At 39.7% G+C, this 20,880-nt stretch overlaps 1 protein-coding gene across 1 annotated transcript in view; it reads left to right on the top strand.

Annotated features, from left to right (window-relative positions):
• The first annotated feature begins 715 nt into the window (after nt 1-715).
• The window catches only part of FRZB (frizzled related protein), a 28,107-nt gene continuing 7,942 nt past the window's right edge, over nt 716-20,880 (top strand). The window contains exons 1-2 of the mRNA XM_075831160.1: nt 716-1,452; nt 10,035-10,094. Of these exons, the coding sequence (XP_075687275.1) occupies nt 993-1,452; nt 10,035-10,094 (520 nt within the window). The 5' untranslated portion in view covers nt 716-992. The remainder of the gene's footprint in view (nt 1,453-10,034; nt 10,095-20,880) is intronic.

The following is a 20,880-nucleotide window of genomic DNA, read 5'->3' as shown; positions in this document are numbered from 1 at the left end:
GGGGAATAGAACTTGTTCATTTCAGGTGATCGGGCTTGAATATATTTTTTTTATATCATTATGATTGTTTTCTGTTTTTTTTATTGGAAACTTGTTTGACAATAAACTTTATTACAATGATACATTTATTTGCATTGTTTATCGTATTTACCAAAAAGTGTAACACCTCTGGCCTGCAGAAGACGAAATAAAAAGTGCTGAAATATACCTGATCCCTCATATTATCATACAGATGCATAATGTATGGAAAAAAAATGAAAAGGTGGACTGATTGAATGAATGCAGATCAAGTCCGAGACATTAAATCACAGCTCACCTTGTGCAAGCGAGTGTTAGCACGAAATAGGGACCTAATGTATACGGTACCCTGGGCTAATGAGCTGTTTTACAAACTGCAGATCTGAATGGTAGGAGTTGTGTGTCTACAGAAAAGGATTTTCTAATGGCTTTTAGTTTACAGAAACTCATACATCTGGTTTAGAAAGTGGAATCCCTTTTTCAAACACATCACTGCTTGATTTATTATAATGATTTGGGAAGTTTAGGTGTGAGCTGGGAAGTTTAGCAGAATTTAGCATCTATTGCAGAAGAAAAGTCGTCTCCCCCTCCTAAAGCCCAGACAGGGGAGGGCTGGAGACATCTCAGAGGTGGAGCCCTGGGCACTGAGAGATTTGCTGGAGTAAAAAGCAGCCAGGACTCGACTGGTCTTGCATTTATTCCTGACTTCTGCTCCAGGGGAGAAGAACAAGAGACACTTTCACGGCAGCACTGCCAAACGGTGGCCAAATGGATCTATTATACTTTGAATTTTAACCTTTTTACGCATTGACTTCTTCGCTCTGCATTCAAGGATTTATTCATTTTATTTTATATTCTTTGCACTTTTTACATGTTTTGCACCCTACTATAGGGTGTTCCTTAAAGTTTGTGCTATTTAATGTTTAATTTTTTTTTGGGTTGACCATTAAGTTGACTTTATCATAACTGTAAAAATGTCTCCTTTCGGAAATGTTTATTTTATTTCCATGGCTCTAGGGCTGTTGATCACCCTGCCCAGGGCACAAGGTGCATCATGTGAGCCTGTAAGGATACCCATGTGCAAGTCAATGCCTTGGAACATGACTAAGATGCCTAACCATCTGCATCACAGTACCCAAGCCAATGCTATATTAGCCATTGAGCAGTTTGAGGCCTTATTGGCCACTAAATGCAGCCAAGACCTTCTGTTCTTTCTTTGTGCCATGTATGCCCCTATATGTACCATTGATTTCCAGCATGAGCCTATAAAGCCATGTAAATCAGTTTGTGAGAGGGCAAGAACAGGCTGTGAGCCCATTCTGATCAAGTATAGGCATAGTTGGCCAGAGAGCCTGGAGTGTGAAGAACTACCTGTCTACGACAGAGGAGTGTGCATCTCTCCAGAGGCTATTATTACAGTGGAACAAGGAACTGGTAAGTGACATATCCAATATATATATATATATATATATATATATATATATATATATATATATATATATATATATATATACACACTATGGTTATTTTATCATTTAAAATATAATTTAAAGAAGAAATATAAATGGGTAAATATGTTACTATTAAATAAACAACTATGGCAAATGCACACTTTTTTTAAAAAAAACTGAGTCACGTGTCTAATGATATATATTTAGTGTCCGAATAATATAAATAATTTATAGCAGTGATGTCATAAGTTTATAAATATAACTGATGATGTCACTGTAAGGATACATATTGTTACTGTGTGATACATATTGTTACTTATTGTTAGTGTGTTTCTGTATGTTCTCTTTGCCCCCTATTTGTTAATAATTATTTAATTTCCTTTTATAGATCTCATTTCTTTTTAGTGCGCCGGTGAAACCTTTAGTTATGTTTGGTGTTTATTTAAAGATACAGATATTAAAAGCTAATTTTAAGCATGAAAATAAAGCTCCTCAGGCAGCCTTGGAATAGCTAAGTAGAGGACATGCCCATATGAAATGTGATAAGTGATGCCCATGGCATTCTCCTAAATTATTGACCATGCTGCTTGATCCCCATGTCAAATCTAGGTGACATTTAATGCACAGAATATTGGAATCAACCAGAGTGGGTAGTTTGCTGTAGTTTTGGCCACAAAGTTACATAAACATACATTTATGAAATGTTTATATCCCCAGTTACAAGCATTGCACAATAACAAATACTTCTTAAGTTGTCCAGAAACACAAAAAAATTGTCCATGATCAGACAAGCATCCTGATATCAAAATCAGTCAGAATATTGTATTATAAAATAGCTTTACATTTCACATCTACAATGCCTAAAATCAGGAATTCTTGGCTGATTGTTGCCTGTATAGATTATTGTGATATTGGCTTGTAAACCAAGAATACTCTAACTTGATTTTGTCACCATAGACACATTTGTAAAAATTGACATTTTGCTTGCAAAAATAGTACAACTTTTATCTGATGCGCCATATTTACACAAATGGTGCACAGGCAGATATGAATTAATACTACAAAATTATAGTTTTATATATTGAAGTACATTAGCCGAAATTAATAATTGAAATAAAAACCTTAGAGCATCCCAATAAAGGAGAGCAGTAACATATAACGCTACCAAATAAGTGTTCTTGAAAGTATGAATGATATGAGTTATTTTAAATGTACGTATCTGTCAGAGGAAAATACACATAGTATACTTAACGGACACACAATAACTAAAATAGCCAAAATAAATGAACTTCTTATAATCCCAGCATGCCACATTTAAAAAAATAGTAATTCAATCACCATATAAATATGGTTTACTCCAAAATATTGGATGCTCCAAGTTATATAAATGATTGTTTTATCAGCATGCCTGTTTATTATTAATGGGATCATTAGATATTTTTGTATATTCACTAAAGTTGTAAAGTTTTTAATATTAGTGATTCTGAAGTTGTGAAACCTTCTTAGCAGGACAGATGATTAATTCCTCTTATAAATAGGGTGTCCTTCCCCTTATTCCCCTCCATGAGGCACCATATTCTTCCCTAGAAAAATTGCTTCTAGGGGAGAATACTTTTACAACACAGTATGTGATAGAGAATGCCTCAATTTTTTATGACAAATTCCATATGAATCCATGCAGAACATACTCTATTTAAACCTGATGGAATTTCAGTATGGGCCCATATATTTCTATAGGTGCTGTATTACAACACGGATCCGTAATATGATTGTGTGTATGAGGCCTTAATTTGGTGCTGAAACTAAAGCATGCACTTCCACCATATTTTATTTATAGTGTCTGATCGACAATTTTTTCAAGTTCCCCTCATGACCAACAGTTTTCAGTTTGGGCATGAGGTTTAATCTTTCACTGGCATGCTTCACATATATAAACCATGTGCATTAAATGTACATATGAGCCTGCAGCGGTTTATTGAATTTTAGTGAACGCCCGGTAAACTTTCAGCCACTCATACTGTTGAGATGCACTTTTCATACATGTACCACCATGCCTGACTTCATCTCGAAAGCATATAAATAACTATTATCTTACTTTCTAAACGTGTCTAGTTAAGCAGTTAATGAGGCTTATTTCTGCATTTAAACCATCCCCCCCCCCCCAAAAAAAAAGTTTAAAGTTGCACGAATGTTTATGCCCAATTTGTGAAGAGGTACACCATCTTCCCTCATCCCTCGTCTCTATTACAACACCCTTCATTTTTAAATTACAATGCATTGAATATTTTTATAAAAGGCCAGACATCCATGAAATGGCAAAGGCAGCCAACTAACAGAGTAGACCCTTCCTATACAGGATTCTACATTTTGGCTATTTTGTGAAGTGAATGTGTGTCCCTAGTACCATTGCCAGGTTTCATTTAAGGGATTTTGGAGTAGTCAGGGTGGACATTAAGTAAGGCAAACATAAAGGATCCTAAAGATTATTGAAACTCTTCTATTGAAGTCTAATGGGAAGTTTCTTTACACATTGTCAGTAGTCTGGCAAACAGTTGTTGCATAATTACTTCTGATGGATAATTTAGCCTAATTCACAGTGTCAGCCAAGAGTTTTTGTGCGTCCAGCTCAAGGGATTCTCTGAATAGAATGGAAGGACTGAAGAAAGGTCATTTGACTTGGCTAGATGTTGAATGAAGGATTTTCAATGTTACGAATTTGCTTCTAGGTAGAAGACAAAACATCGGAATCAGACGATTTTTATGCTTAATACAGTATGTTTGTATCTTTTTTTATGGCTAGGTGCTCAAAGTTTATTATTTAGCTAGTTCGTTTTTTGTTTTTTTAGGTCTAGTTGATTTTAATTGCAATTACGTATATGTTTACATCCTGGTAAATACTACTTTAATAATGATTTCTATGGGGTTTGTTTCTATCTATCTATCTATCTATCTATCTATCTATCTATCTATCTATCTATCCATCTAGCCATTATTGCGGCAAAAAAAGTTTTATGAATAGCTTGACAAGCAGACAATGGTGTTAAACGATCAACTACATCAAAAACATACACAAACAAAAAGTTTGTAAAGCAAATTATATCCATGTCTTTTCCACTGTCATCTAGTGATACACCTAAAAGCTTGAAGTATATACCCATAAATAATAATATAATAAAAAATAAATGTTCAAATATTCAAAAGCATGTCTAATGTCATAAACAACATCTTCATTATTATTATTATTATTATTATTATTATTATTATTATTATCATCATGATAGACATTGTTACTTCATAGAGAACAGTGACCTCTATTCTAATATCCATCACAATAAACTGAACTGAGTAAACTAAAACAGAAAAAACATATGCACACCAGCCCTAAAAAACACTGCCCATAAGCTTTAAATAGCTGTTAACAGAACGCTTGTTCGGTTATTCCCCCCAACTCCCCCATACACATGCATGTTCAGCCCATCGAGCGTGTATTATTATTGAGATTAAGATCTTCCGTTCCAGCAAACTATAGGGCATCTTAAAATTCAACATGCCCAATCCATCATCTTCTACATGCCACAATCATGTGAATGGGGGTACAGGGAACTGGTGTCCCTCTGTTCTAGCAATTGGTGGGCGCCCCAGTGGTCTGACACCCATCGATCTAACATTTATCACCAATCCAGTGTATAAGGGATAAATGTTTGTGGCTCAAATACCCCTTTAAAGGGAATGTGTCACAAATTTTTATTTTTATTTTAAGTAAGTTACTTATTTCTATTATATTTTTACGTTTTTTGCTGTATTTTTTTTTTTCTTCCACATAGTGGAAAGAATTAAAAATTAAATAATAATTTGACATGTTTTCCTATGCTGGCCACCAGAGGGCGCACTTCCCAGAATTACAGCAAGGTGAATAAGGCAAAGCAACCTGACTCATAGCTTCCGTAAATGTGGTAGGGAATCTCACCCCCCTCCTACAAGCCAGGAAAAGGTGTCTCCAAATTGCTAAGCAGTGTCCGGCTGCCATTTTGGGTGTGATTCTGCAGCTGGCAGAAGCTATAGGACACACCAAAAGGCTAAGGGTGTGTTCACACGCTTACTAAACAAAGGGAAAACAGCTCCTGGTTTTCAGCCATTCAGCCAACTTGCGTTTTTGGCTGCGTTTTTTACGGCCGTTTTTGGAGCTGTTTTTCAATGAGTCAATGAAAAACTGCTCCAAAAACGTCCCAAGAAGTGATATGCACTTCTTTTTGGCGGGCATCTTTTTACGTCCCGTTTTTGGAAAACGACCGCGTAAAAAAACGCCCCGTTGGAACAGAACGCCGTATTTCCCATTGAAACCAATTGGCAGATGTTTGTAGGCATTCTGTTTCCGATTTTTCTGCAGTTTTTCGGGACATTTACGGCCCGAAAAAACGGCTGAAAACACTGCGTGTGAACATACCCTTAGAATGATGAAAGTGAAGTGAATGACTTCAGTTGACCGGTTCACACAGCGCGTATTTGACAAGTTTTTTTGTGCATTTAACGTGCCAAAGACCGCATAAAAAATGCTTGATTACGCTTGATTACACTTGATTTTGCATGTTTGGGGGCATTTGTGTGTGTGTGTGTGTGTGGGGGGGGGGTAGGGGGGTGCTCGCCGCTGATGCTTCAAAACAGCTGATAAGCGGCTATGAAGTATCAGCGGTGCCTGTGCATACTACGCACTGCTTTGCTTCACACATACACACACAGTCAGCACTGCTGCGCACACACACACACACACACACACACACACACACACACACACACACACACACACACACACACACACACACACACACACCACACACACACTACTACATAAATACACACACTCAGCACTTCTACACAGACACACACACTAAGCTCTGATACACAGACACACACTCAGCTCTACTACACAGACACACACACTCAGCACTGCTACACAGACACACACACTCAGCGTTACTACACAGACACACACACTCAGCACTGCTACATACAGACACACACTCAGCACTGCTACACAGACACACACACTCAGCTCTGCTACACAGACACACACACTCAGCATTACTACTCAGACACACACTCAGCACTGCTATATACAGACACACACTCAGCACTGCTACATACAGACACACACACACACACACAAAACTGCTACATACAGACACACACACAGCACTGCTACACACATACACAGTCAGCACTGCTACATACATACACACACACTCAGCACTGTTACACAGACACACACACACTCAGCTCTGCTACACAGACACACACTCAGCTCTACTACACAGACACACACTCAGCTCTACTACACAGACACACACTCAGCTCTACTACACAGACACACACTCCGCACTGCTACATACAGACACACACTCCGCACTGCTACATACAGACACACACTCCGCACTGTTACACAGACACACACACTCAGCTCTGCTACACAGACACACACTCAGCTCTATCACACAGACACACACACTCAGCTCTACTACATCTGACAAGCTTAGCTCCACACACCATCCAACTGACAATACATCTAGCGACAGAGGGGGTGGGGGCCCGCCGGGGGTCACGAGAGCGGGGATCTGTGAGAGAGGGACAGACAGAGACACACACTCAGATCTACTACATCTGACAAGCTCAGCTCCGCACACTGTCCACACTGACAATACATCAAGGGTATGTTCACACGTAGTCAACAAAAACGTCTGAAAATCCAGAGCTGTTTTCAAGGGATAACAGACCCTGCTTTTCAGACGTTTTTTTACCAACTCGCATTTTTCGCGGCGTTTTTCGCGCCGTTTTCGCAGCGTTTTTTACGTCCGTTTTTGGAGCTGTTTTCATTGGAGTCTATGAGAAAACAGCTCCAAAAACGTCCAAAGAAGTGTCCTGCACTTCTTTTGACGAGGCTGTATTTTTACGCGTCGTCGTTTGACAGCTGTCAAACGACGACGCGTAAATAACAGGTCGTCTGCACAGTACGTCGGCAAACCCATTCAAATGAATGGGCAGATGTTTGCCGACGTATTGGAGCCGTATTTTCAGACGTAAAACGAGGCATAATACGCCTCGTATACGTCTGAAATTTGGCCGTGTGAACATACCCCTAGCGACAAGGGTGGGCGGGGGCCCGCCGAGGGGGGGCATCGGGGGTCACGAGAGCTGGGGTCTGTGAGAGAGAGTGAGAGACAGACAGAGACACACACCTTACCGGCAGTGCAGCCGGTCTTCATAATGGCGCCTGCTATCTCCCTATAAACCAGCTTCTCTGCTGTGTGACTCTGACCTGCGTCTGCGCAGTACAGAGCCAGATAGCAGAAGCAATGAACGGCTGCCGTTCATTGAGTCCTATGCATTGTGCTGCCGTATTCCATCTCTGTATGTGTCGTTAATCGGACACATACAGAGATGAAAAAAAAATGGCAGCCCCCATAGAGGAGTAAAAGTATGAATACATTAAAAAGTAGAAAGTGACAACACAAATAAATGAAAATTTTGTTTACATTATATTAACCCCTTCCCCCTGCTTGCATTCTGGGCCCTAATGGCCAAGCCATTTTTTTAATTTTTACATTGTCACATTCGAAGACCTATAACTTTTTTATTTTTGCTTCGACATAGCTGTATAAGGTCTTGTTTTTTGCGGGACGACTTGTAGTTTTTATTGGTACCATTTGAGAGTAGATGCGACTTTTTGATCACTTTTTATCAAATTTTTTTAAAGTCAGGATTAACAGAAAACAGCAATTTTTCCATTGTTTTTTATTTTATTTTTTACAGCGTTCACAGTGCGGGTTAAATAATGTAACCGCTTTATAGTCAGGGTCGTTACGGACGCGGCGATACCAAATATGTGTAACATTTTTGCTTTATTTTGTTTTTTTTTAATAGTAAATCATTTTGTAAGGTGAAAAAGTGGGTTTTTCATTTTTTTTATTAGCTTTATTCAACTTTTTTTTACTTTTATACTAGTCCCACTAGGGGACTTCACTATGCGATCCTCCGGTCGCTATTATAATACACTGCAATACTTTTGTATTGCAGTGTATTACTGCCTGCCCGTTTAAAACGGACAGGCATCTGCTAGGTCATGCCTCCGGCATGACCTAGCAGGCATTCACTACAGGCAGACCTGGGGGACTTTATTAGACCCCCGGCTGCCATCGCAGACACAGACACTCGTCGATCTTATCGCCGGGTGTCAGTGGGATGAGGAGGAGCTCCCTCTCTCTCTCCAAAACCACTCAGATGCGGTGCACGCTATTGAGCACCACATCTGAGGGGTTAAACGGGTGAGATCGATGCTAATATCGATCTCACCCGGTCGAGCAGGGATGCCCCCAGCCCTCAGCTGCCTCTGGCAGCTGAGAGCAGGGAGATTTCACAGCTCCCTGCTCTGTTTACTTTATTCTAATGCAGCGCCGTAGAATAAAGCCCATTAATGACCGCCGTGAAAAGGCTTATCGGCGGTCATTAAGGGGTTAAAAGCAATATAATAATAATAATAATAATAATAATAATAATAATAATAATAATAAAAAAAAATCATGACTCCTTCCGTTAAAGCCCTGACATATTTTCTCCAGTAGACTCTTTTAGCTGCTAGCAGGTTCCTGGAGATGGGGACGGATGACTTTCAGACTACTTTTTCTCCCTAGTGACAATATGGGGAAAGTGGTAGACTAAAACTATGCTGACACCTGTAATAATATGTCAGCACAGTCTAAATGAAAGGAGTGGATGGGCAAAGCTGGTGAACTTACCAGTGTCTGCCACACAGTTCACGCTGAAGTGGCAGGCCAGAAGCTACAAGAAGTACATGCTTGGTGAGTATTACATATCTTTTTTTTCAGCACCCATTAATGATTAATTTATACTATGGGAGACCAGAATGACTATCCAGCCAGGAGACCAGGCAATCACTTTAATAAAAAGTAAAGAAAACACTCGAAGCATTGACACCTTCCTTATTGCTGATAGTAAAGGAGCTACACACGTTAAGTCAACAATGCTCGTACTTATATCCACATCTTCTCTGAATGTTATTTATGTTTATGTTGACTGCGTTGTCAATCACTGTAAAACATGGAAAATTCTATATTTTTGATGGGCTTCCTGCATCTTTAGACACTTACACAATAATTACATGTCATAATATAAACACAGTCCATATGGCTGATTGTTCCATTAAACAATCCATTGATTCAGATGGCACAAATGGCACATTTCACATATTTGAAACCAGGACCAGGTCATCTTATCTATAAAAGGCAAAATAACATGAAGGATTGCAAATTGTTTCCAGGTATTCTACCTGAAAAACCTACTCGCAAAATGAATTCTAAATGGAAAATTGTCCTCGAACACATTTCACATGGTGCTTCTGTAGAGAGGTCTTACATGTGTATGGACCATGCAGTGAGTGTACACAACTCTCTTCTGAATCATTTAGAAAATATGTTTCTCAAAACTATAAAACTAGGGAACATTTTAAGATTCCTACGTTGACATTGACTAATATTAATATTTTTGTATTTTAAGAATCGATGCCGGACTTCCCAATTGACTCAAACAATGGAAATTGTGGTGGAGCAGCAACTGGTAAGTTTATATTTAGGAGAAAATTATTACTCATCATATAAGTATTTTAACACTCAGTGGGTCAAGTGATGTGATCCTTTTTTCATTTAGCCACAAATATTGCTCTATGATGAGATAGATCCTCACATTTTGCCAAGTGGACAAATCATTACTGTTCGGGAGAATGTTATATTACAAATTAGGCTTCGTTCACATTTGCGCTAGGGCTCCGTTCCGAAGTTCAGAGGTTTCCCATAGGTTTCCCTTTCTATCACCATTGATTTCAATGGTGACGGATCCGGTGCCAATGGTTTTCGTTTGTCTCCGTTGTGCAAGGGCTCCGTAATTTTGACGGAATCAATAGCGTAGTCGACTACCTATGGTTTCCGTTTGTGTCTGTCAGGGCTCCGTTCCATCGGAAAGCTCCGACAGAACCCTAGTGAAGATGTGAACGAAGCCTTATACTGTTAGGGAGAATGGATCAGTTGCTCAAAGCTTTTTCAGTATTTTGTGGCTGGCTTTATACCAGAGTGGAAAACATTGATAACTGTTGAATTTTTGTTGCCTTTTATAATGCATATAAAGAATTTGAAGTGTTTTTGCTTGTCATCCAGCTTTGAGAACTTGACAGTAAAATTGATATATTTGAGAAACAAAAGTAGCGCATCTCTATTGCCATCCAATAAGAATGAGCGAGTGCACTGGTTTTATCTAATACATACAAAAAAAAAATAATGTATCACTATATTTAAAAATAACCGCCTCTCAAGGTATCCAAAATAACCACCATATATTTGATATACAATACTATTACCATCTTTTAAATGACAAAAGATGTATTTATTACCTCACAAAACAGCAAATAGACTTCTATTTGGTGATATACATCTACACAGTAAAAAAAAAATCGCCATCCCCTAATAAAAATTCATAGATCTCTGTGAAGTACAGTATTATTAGGAAAATAGTAATAAGAAAATCAAGCGCGGCACTCACCGGTTGTAGAGATCTTCAGTCTTTATTGTATTCCAAGTGCATAAGATAAAACACATTGGCACTTGGGGCAAACGCAAGACTTCTGATCCAAGTATTGGCATGACAACTGTTTCACATCATATGATGCTTCATCCGGGATTATACATTAATGGCGTATCCTAAGGATAGGCCATCAATGTTTGATCGTGGGTGTCGGACCTTGGGGCCTCCTACCAATCAGTATAGTGAAGAAGCTGCAGGCCCTTCATTGTTTACATGGGGACAGCGGCTCATCTGCACAAGTGGCCGTGCCTGGTACTGCCACTCGTCCCATTCACCCATTGTGTTGATCAGCATGTGTCTTGGTGGTCAGACCAGACTGATCAAACATCGATGGTCTATAATAAGGATAGGCCATCAATGTTATAGTCACGGAGAACCCCTTTAATAGGGAAATCATGGGATAATCACAGAAGTGCATGGGCGTTCTAGATCTCTGCTTATATAATTTATGTTTGCTGTAGAATGTAATTTGGATCAGCATGGCAGCTCATAGGAAACTGCTTGTTGTAGACAATCTCTGCCAACACACAGTGCCTTCCTATGGTGCGGAGTGGAGAACTAAATGCAAAGACCCACTGACAGTAAAGGGGCTAATTTACATATCGGGCGCCAATAATAACGGCACCGATATCTCCAGAAAGGCGGAGGCTAGACAGATAATTCAGAGTGCCCCAGAGTCTGTGCAGCAGTGCCTATAACATGGTGCACTCCACTGCATGTGTATGGGGCAGTAGAAAAATGGGTAGAAATGTGAGTCATAGTCAATAATACAGAAATCCCTATAGGTCAGAACAGAAGAGCTTTGACTTTACTACAAACCAGAGACATGCAATTTTCCTGATGGGGAGAGGAAGTGGTCTAAAATCCAGACCAGCAGAGAACCAAGGTTACATTTTTCATCCACAGTAAACTTTTTTTGTCTTTATAATGCCGTCTTTGTTCATTCATTTCTCCACACTTGTATTTTAAATATTGTAACCATTTTTGGTCATTTGGCATAGAGAGTGAAGTGAGCAGTGCCCAGATATGTTTTAACCAAGGGGAATCTGTCTTGTAGTGTGAAAAATGTCTAACTTTACCAGTACAACTCGGAATGTATCAGCAGGATTCCAGTAAATTATTCCAGTCTTACAAAACACAAATTTCTGCTTTTTTACTTAGAGTAGTAGTCTCACATTTATACGGTTCAGATGCAGCGTGTTTTTGGCATCTGATAATGGTTGGGTTGAGGTTATTTTTTGTCCGCAATTATTAATTCCCTTACTACTGGAATTTGCCACAATTTCAACTGTTGCATTCATAGCGTCCATTTACCCCAGTTATGTAACCGGTTCTTTCTTAACTTCGCTCTGTTCACATCTGTGATATGGCTTCCGTTTATCATGCAATGGATCCAAGTGTCGCTGAATGGACCCCGTTGACTTATAATTCGGTCAGGATTCTATAAAGGTTTCTGCTGCTTTGACGACAAGAATAGCATTGCATGCTGCAGTATTCTTGCTGTAAAAAGTGACGGAAAAGTTGATAATGAAAAACCCCAATGCAAATGTGAACAGAGACTTATTCAACCACAAACCAACACTCAGACCTCAGTAAGCATTTTGTTACGCATTGAGCAGGGCTGCAGGAGGAGTGCTTATGGCAAACAGCTTGAGTAGTCCCGCTCACTAATGCTGAAGCCACTGGCTCCCCCAAACAAACCTTTCCCTCCTATTCTCCTCATTGCTTTCTTTTAGTACTGCCCCATTAAAGCACCACTGAAAGGGTCAAACTGGCCCATCAACATACCAGAGGATCCTCCAATAGACCATAGCACTGACTCAATAATGGGGCATAAAGTTCCAGCAGAAGAGAACCCCATTTGGAAGTGACTTCAAAGCCATTCACTAGGGTCTATTTCTTATGGGTTGATTTATAAATAACCTATTAGATCTTACAGGGGCAGACACAGACAGCAGAGGGCTCCTGTACAAGAACATTATATGGGCCCCTTTCTCTATATAAGCTCATCATAGAGCATCTCTCATATTTCTCTAACAATCCATCAGTAATTGTGAGCTATAGATAGTAGGAAGCTGCTGCCTGCTTATAAGATAGCATTGGACCCCCTTACCTACTGGGCCCCTAGTTGCACCAATGGTATGTCCACCCCTGAGTCCTTATTGATGATGTGTGCTGTGTGTGCAATGATAAAGAAGGTTACGATGCAATAAAGAGTGGATGTGGACATGTTCTGTATAGATGGAGAGTGAACCCTCAGGACCATTTCCAAGTCTGAGACTTCTGCTGTTCAGATTAGCTGCTCCGTGTATGCACAAGTCCACCATAAGCTCACCAGTATGTCTTACTATTACTTCTAAACCACATTACCAGTGCAAAAAATAAATTTTTTAGGTAATAGTCACATATATACTCAAGTTGAAATAAACCTCCGTGAGTAGGCGGCCTGGAAATCTATTTTATTTGTTTTGGGTTGTCCCTAGTCTTTTAAATATGTAAAACAACAACCATTAAGTATGTTTACAGTTTGGAAATTATTTTGTCCTAAATATATTTGCCGTTCACTATAAGTGCATGTGAAGGCCTAACAACTAGCACTGAAGAAACAATATGTTGTCTATTTTGTAATTTATTGCAGTGTTGTTCACTGGGGTTGCAATGGTCAATGGAAGAAGAAGTCAAAATGACAGACTCCTATTCCTTCTCCAAATCACTGTGTCATTATTAGTGTGTTCCTAGAGGCCCCCCTGTTTTTCTTTGCTCACATATACGTATAATCATGTCATGACGCTCATGGTGTGACTTTTTCCGCTGCATTAACATTTTTCTTCGCCATTGAAGTCAATATCTTACAACGTCCATTTTCCATTGACTGCTTTACATTACTGTTACATGACATTGTTGGATGGTGCAAAACTTGTACTTAACTACAACTTTTGCCTGCTGCAACGTCACAATGGGTACTAAGACATGACTGAAGTTGTCTTAGGCATCATGTACACGGCCCTATTACAGCTGCATACAAGCTCTGAGTTATACGGAGCTGTAATATGGCACCCATACAAGTCTATACTGTACCTCTGTATTCCTCTGATTTGATACAAAGGTATACCAAGGTTTTTCTCTCAGAGCCGTTTAAAATTCAAGAGAAAACAAATTGCGTCATGTTCCATTGAATGCCTTATTAGTCAGATTCTCCCTAAGGGTATGTTCACACACCCTATTTACGCACGTAATTTGGGCGTTTTACGCCTCGAATTACGCCCGAAAATACAGCTCCAAACCGGCTGCAAACATCTGCCCATTGAATTCAATGGGTCTTATGATGTTCTGTGCAGATGGGCTTTTTTTTTACGAGCCGCTGTCAAAAGACGGCGCGTAAAAAGACGCCCGCCTCGAAGAAGTGCATGTCACTTCTTGAGACGTAATTGGAGCCGTTTTTCATTGGCTCCATTGAAAAACAGCTCCAATTACGTCCGTAATTGACGCCGCGAAAAACGCGAGTACGAGCAATTACGTCTGAAATTCAGGAGCTGTTTTTGCCTGGAAACAGCTCCGTAATTTCAGGCGTAATTGACGTTGCCGTGTGAACATACCCTTAGAAGCATTGCCTCCAGAAACACATACTTACACAGATACATGGGGGATTGTGTACATTTAAAATTCTCTTCAGTGCAGTGGTTTTTCCTTTTTTAAATTCAGAGCCTGAAAACAAGACACAGCGGGATGCAAATCCTAAATTTCCTAATATAACTGTGCTGGCATTAGATACGGCAATACAGATAACTTTGGGTCTGCCCTGGAATGTTTGATAGAGCAAAAACACCACAATTCATTCTCTTGAAAGCCAGCACAAATGTTGGCAGAATGTCTGGCAGATAAAAAGACCTATAGACACAGTAACCATTGAGTGAATTTCAATGAGCTGCTTTTTCTATAGGGATAAGAGGTCAGTGAAAGTGCAGCAAAATTACAATAAAATTGCCAGTGTCATATAGCACTGTAAATAATATTGTCACTTCCCATCTACAGATCTAGAGAAGAATCTTCATCAAACATTTATGCGAAAACAGCGCCTGTATTTCAGACGTTTTTGTAAGTGCATGCGTTTTTCGCCGTGTCCATTACGGACGTAATTGGAGCTGTTTTTAAATGGAGTCAATAAAAAACGGCTCCAATTACGTCCCAAGAAGTGACATGCACTTCTTTGACGCAGGCGTAATTTTATGCGCCGTCTTTTGACAGCGACGCGTAAAAATACAGCTTGTCTGAACAGAACATCGTAAGACCCATTGCAAGCAATGGGCAGATGTTTGCCGACGTATTGGAGCCGTCTTTTCAGGCGTAATTCGAGGTCTAAAACGCCCAAATTACGTCTGAAAATAGGCCGTGTGAACATACCCTTAGACTAGTTGTGTAATGCTGTATATTTGTATTCTTGTGGAAAATATATACTATATATACTACCGTTCAAAAGTTTAGGGTCACTTAGAAATTTCCTTATTTTTTAAAGAAAAGCAGAGTTTTTTTCAATGAAGATAACATTAAATGAATCAAAAATACACTCTATACATTGTTAATGTGCTAAACTACTATTCTAGCTGCAAACGTCTGGTTTTTAATGCAATATCTACATAGGTGTATAGAGGCCCATTTCCAGCAACCATTACTCCAGTGTTCTAATGGTACATTGTGTTTGTTAACTGTGTTAGAAGGCTAATGGATGATTAGAAAACACTTGAAAACCCTTGTGCAATTATGTTAGCACCGCTGTAAACAGTTTTGCTGTTTAGAGGAGCTATAAAACTGACCTTCCTTTGAGCTAGTTGAGAATCTGGAGCATTACATTTGTGGGTTCGATTAAACTCTCAAAATGGCTAGAAAAGGAGAGCTTTCATGTGAAACTCGACAGTCTATTCTTGTTCTTAGAAATGAAGGCTATTACATGCGAGAAATTGCCAAGAAAATGAAGATTTCCCTTCAGAGGACAGCACAAACAGGCTCTAACCAGAGTAGAAAGAGAAGTGGGAGGCCCCACTGCACAACTGAGCAACAAGACAAGTACATTAGAGTCTCTAGTTTGAGAAATAGACGCCTCACAGGTCCTCAACTGGCAGCTTCATTAAATAGTACCCGCAAAACGCCAGTGTCAACGTCTACAGTGAAGAGGCGACTCCGGGATGCTGGCCTTCAGGGCAGAGTGGCAAAGAAAAAGCCATATCTGAGACTGGCTAATAAAAGGAAAAGATTAATATGGGCAAAAGCACACAGACATTGGACAGAGAAAGATTGGAAAAAAGTGTTATGGACAGACGAATCGAAGTTTGAGGTGTTCGGATCACACGGAAGAACATTTGTGAGACGCAGAACAACTGAAAAGATGCTGGAAGGGTGCCTGACGCCATCTGTCAAGCAAGGTGGAGGTAATGTGATGGTCTGGGGTTGCTTTGGTGCTGGTAAAGTGGGAGATTTGTACAAGGTAATAGGCATTTTGAATAAGGAAGGCTATCACTCCATTTTGCAACGCCATGCCATACCCTGTGGACAGCGCTTGATTGGTGCCAATTTCATCCTACAACAGGACAATGACTCAAAGCACACCTCCAAATTATGCAAGAACTATTTAGGGAAGAAGCAGGCAGCTGGTATTCTATCTGTAATGGAGTGGCCAGCGCAGTCACCAGATCTCAACCCCATAGAGCTGTTGTGGGAGCAGCTTGACCGTATGGTACGCAAGAAGTGCCCATCAAGCCAATCCAACTTGTGGGAGGGCGTTCTGGAAGCATGGGGTGAAATTTCTCCCGATTACCTCAGCAAATTAACAGCTAGAATGCCAAAGGTCTGCAATGCTGTAATTGCTGCAAATGGAGCATTCTTTGACGAAAGCAAAATTTGAAGGAGAAAATTATTATTTCAAATAAAAATCATTATTTCTAACCTTGTCAATGTCTTGACTATATTTTCTAGTCATTTTGCAACTCATTTGATAAATATAAGTGTGAGTTTTCATGGAAAACACAAAATTGTCCGGGTGACCCCAAACTTTTGAACGGTAGTGTATATATATATATATATATATATATATATAATGCATGTGGAAAGTCTTCAGACACTTTACATTTTTTCACAATTTGTTATGTTGATGCCTTCTGCTGAAGTAACAAAAAAAAATTCAGGTTTTCCCCCATCATTCTGCATTCAATACCCCCATAATGACAGAGTGGAAACAGAATTTTAGCAATCTTTGCTAATTTATTGAAAAGGAAAAACGAAAATATTGAATTGACATAAATATTCAGACCCATTACTCAGACTTAGTTGATGCACCTTTGGCAGTGATAACAGCCTCCAGTCTTCTTGGGTATGATGCCACAAGGTTTGCACACCTGGATTTGGGGATCTTCTGCCATTATTCTCTGCAGATCTAGTTCTGTCAGGTTGGATGGGGGCAGTCGGTAGACAGCCATTTTCAGGTCTCCACAGAGATGTTCGATTGGGTTCAGGTGAGGGCTCTGACAGAGTTGTCTCTAAACCACTCCTGTGTTGTTTTGGCTGTGTGCTTAGGGTCATTGTCTTGTTGGAAATTGAACCTTCGACCCAGTTTCAGGTCCAGAGTGCTCTGGATCAGGTTTTCATTAAGAATATCTCTGTACTTTGCTCCATTCATCTTCCCTCAACCCTGACCAGTCTACCCGTCCCAGCCGCTGAAATACACTCCCACAGCATGATTCTGTTACCACCATGCTTCACTGTAGGGATGGTATTGGGCAGGTGATGAGCAGTGATGGTTGACCTTCTGGAAGTTTCTCCTATCTGCACACAGGATCTTTGGAGCTCAGCTAGAGTGACCATTGGGTTCTTGGTCACCTCTTGTACCAAGGCCCTTCTCCCCCGATTACTTAGTTTGGTGGGGCGGCCAGCTCTAGGAAGAGTCCTGATTGTTCCAAACTTCTTCCATTTAAGAATTATAGAGGCCACTGTGCTCTTGGGAACTTTCAGTGCAACAGATTTATTTGTACCCTTCTCCAGATCTGTGCCTCCACACAATCCTGTCTCTGAGCTCTACAGGAAGTTCTTTCCTCTTCATGGCTTGGTTTTCGCTCTGATATGTATTGTCAGCTGTGAGACTTTATATAGACAGGGGTCTTCCCAAATCATGTCCAATCAAATGAATTTATCACAGGTGGACTCCAATTAAGGATGTAGAAACATATCAAAGATGATATAGAGAATCGCGAGTACAGATCTAAATTTCAAGTGTTATAGCAAAGGGTCTGAATACATATGTCCATGCGAAATTTGAGTTTTTCACTTTGAATAAATTTACAAAAATTTCTAAAATTCTGCTTTTACTTTGTCATTATGGGGTATTGAGAACCGAATGATCGAGAAAAACGTAAATTTTTTTTTCTTTTAGCACAAGGACTCAACATAACGAAATGTGAGAAAAGTGAAAGGGTCTGAAGACTTTCTGAATGCACTGTATATATATATATAATATAATAATTTTGAGTATAGTATTGAATTTCTTTGGTCTATACTGGCAAACTTCACTGTCACTGATGTCAACGCCGATGGCTGGCACTAGGGAGGATATCTGTGGAGTCGCTGTCAAAGGCATTTGAGGCTGGGAAAGATATTGACAAGGGAATCTTTATTTATATATCTATATAACTTTGACTATCACAAAAAATTGAAGGGGTTGTCTGGGCACGGGCAGTTTTCCACACTGATGACTTATCCACAGGATAGGTCATCAGTATATGATCGTGGGGGTACGACACTCGGACTGTTTGATTGAATAGGAGCAGAGCAGCATTGTTGCAGCAGGGACGCTATACAGTGGTCGGAGCCATCCGTTTTCGGCACGACCACTGCATAACTTCAGGTGCCGGAGGCAGCCGGAACACCTGATCGGTGCAGGGTCCGGGTGTCGGACTCCACTGATCATATATTGATGACCTATTCTGTGGATAGGTCATCAGTATGGAAATCTGACCCATGTCAAGACAACCCCTATATAAGTGAATGCAATACGATATTTGAATGATATATAGGAAATGACGAGAGGGTTTAATTTCTCTTTCATAATCTCTCTTTCTCTGGCAAACATGTACAACGTTCCACAAAAGATGGTGCACACATTTATTAAATTTGGTGCATTTCATCTTAGCCAAGCTCCCTTGTCTCTACACTTTTCAAAAGTAAGTGTCAAAAACATATCATAAATTTAGCTCATGCTTTGTACTCTTGAAGTTTTTGAATTCTGTTGTACTTTGGTTTGTAAATTTTCCATATAATCTTTTTTTAGTCTATGCAACTGAGATAACAAAACTGAAATCTGGTGCATTGGTATTCTAGAAATGCTTTCACTTCTATACTATGGCATTGCATTATCAGCAATTTCTTAATATGTTTCTATTACCTTATTAATTCCTTTTACAAGTAGGCATTATAAATCAAATTCTCTATGGTTAGTGAACAACGTGTAGAATAGAGGCATACTTTATGCCAGTATTTCACAGGTGCCCTGAAGAGCAGCTGTAGGTTTTTTTTTTTGCCTATTAGGTCTAAATTACTGCCTTGTGTAAAGAAAACAATTTGGGTGAGCTCAGACGTGGTAGAATTGTCGCAGATTTTCTATGGGTATTCTTCACTGAAAATCGAAATCAATTTATAGTACAATACTTGTGGATGGGGGTGTCAAAACACTATCCAAATATAGCGGGAAAAGATCTGCAGGGAATTCAGAGCATGCTGCAGAGTTTCAAATCTGCAAGATGCTCATTATGTTGCAAATTTCGCCCTTTACAATGCAATAATTAATATCCGCTGCAGAATCAGCATGTAACACAAAATATCCGCCACATCTGAACCCATCTTTTGGGCAATATAAGTATGTTAGTATATTGCTTACAAAGCAGTTACCTAAGGCCACCTGCACATGGCCGTAGCTGTGTGCACGGTCTGTGATTACGGCTCGGACCGGCAGTGGAGTGTCATCCGCGGGCTGTCCGCAATCACGGACCGTGCACACACAAGATGTGCATTCATTTCAATGAGCCCAGACTGCAATTGCGGACCGTATAATGACATGTCCTATTTTTTTATGGTCCGAGCTCCGGGCAATGCACGGACCGTGGAAACCATGGTCGTGTGCATTGGCCCATAGGATAGCATGTGTTTTATACTATCCGCAATTGTAGTTCTGCAATTGCGAATAGTATACGGCCACATAACTACAGTTGTGTGCATGGCGCCTAATACAAATGAAGGTTGCCATATTTTTTTCTATGTATATAAATATTATTGTACTATATAAACTGTAACCAACTAACAACTTATGTCTGCAATGCAATATTCTATTTTAGAGATTATAAAGAGGGAACATTCTTTTAACATAATGTAACACTTTTAAGTTTACATAAAAAGATGAGTAAATTTGCATCCATTCTTTATTCATATACATTACTTCTTCTGGTTGCTTTTGGAAACGGATTGTGGTTTGTCTGTGACAGGTGACCTAACCGTTTAGCCCTAACACAGGAAGTCCAGATGGAGCAGAAGAAATAGGCTGCGGATTTTACAACGCAAATCCAACGCAATATACAAAACAATACATGTGAATGGTGTTTTTAAAATCCCATTCACACGTAGCAAAAAATTTCAGCATAAATATTAGCATGCTGTAGATTTTCACATATGCTGCATGCACATTATTTTGCAGAAAAGCCGCAGATTTTCCCGGGGATTGCATCCTTTGACTAGA

Source organism: Rhinoderma darwinii, chromosome 6 (assembly GCF_050947455.1).
Source record: "Rhinoderma darwinii isolate aRhiDar2 chromosome 6, aRhiDar2.hap1, whole genome shotgun sequence".
Lineage (NCBI taxonomy): Eukaryota > Metazoa > Chordata > Amphibia > Anura > Rhinodermatidae > Rhinoderma > Rhinoderma darwinii.
The sequence above is the reverse complement of the archived record's forward strand: the minus strand, read 5'-3'. Positions and strand labels throughout refer to the sequence as shown.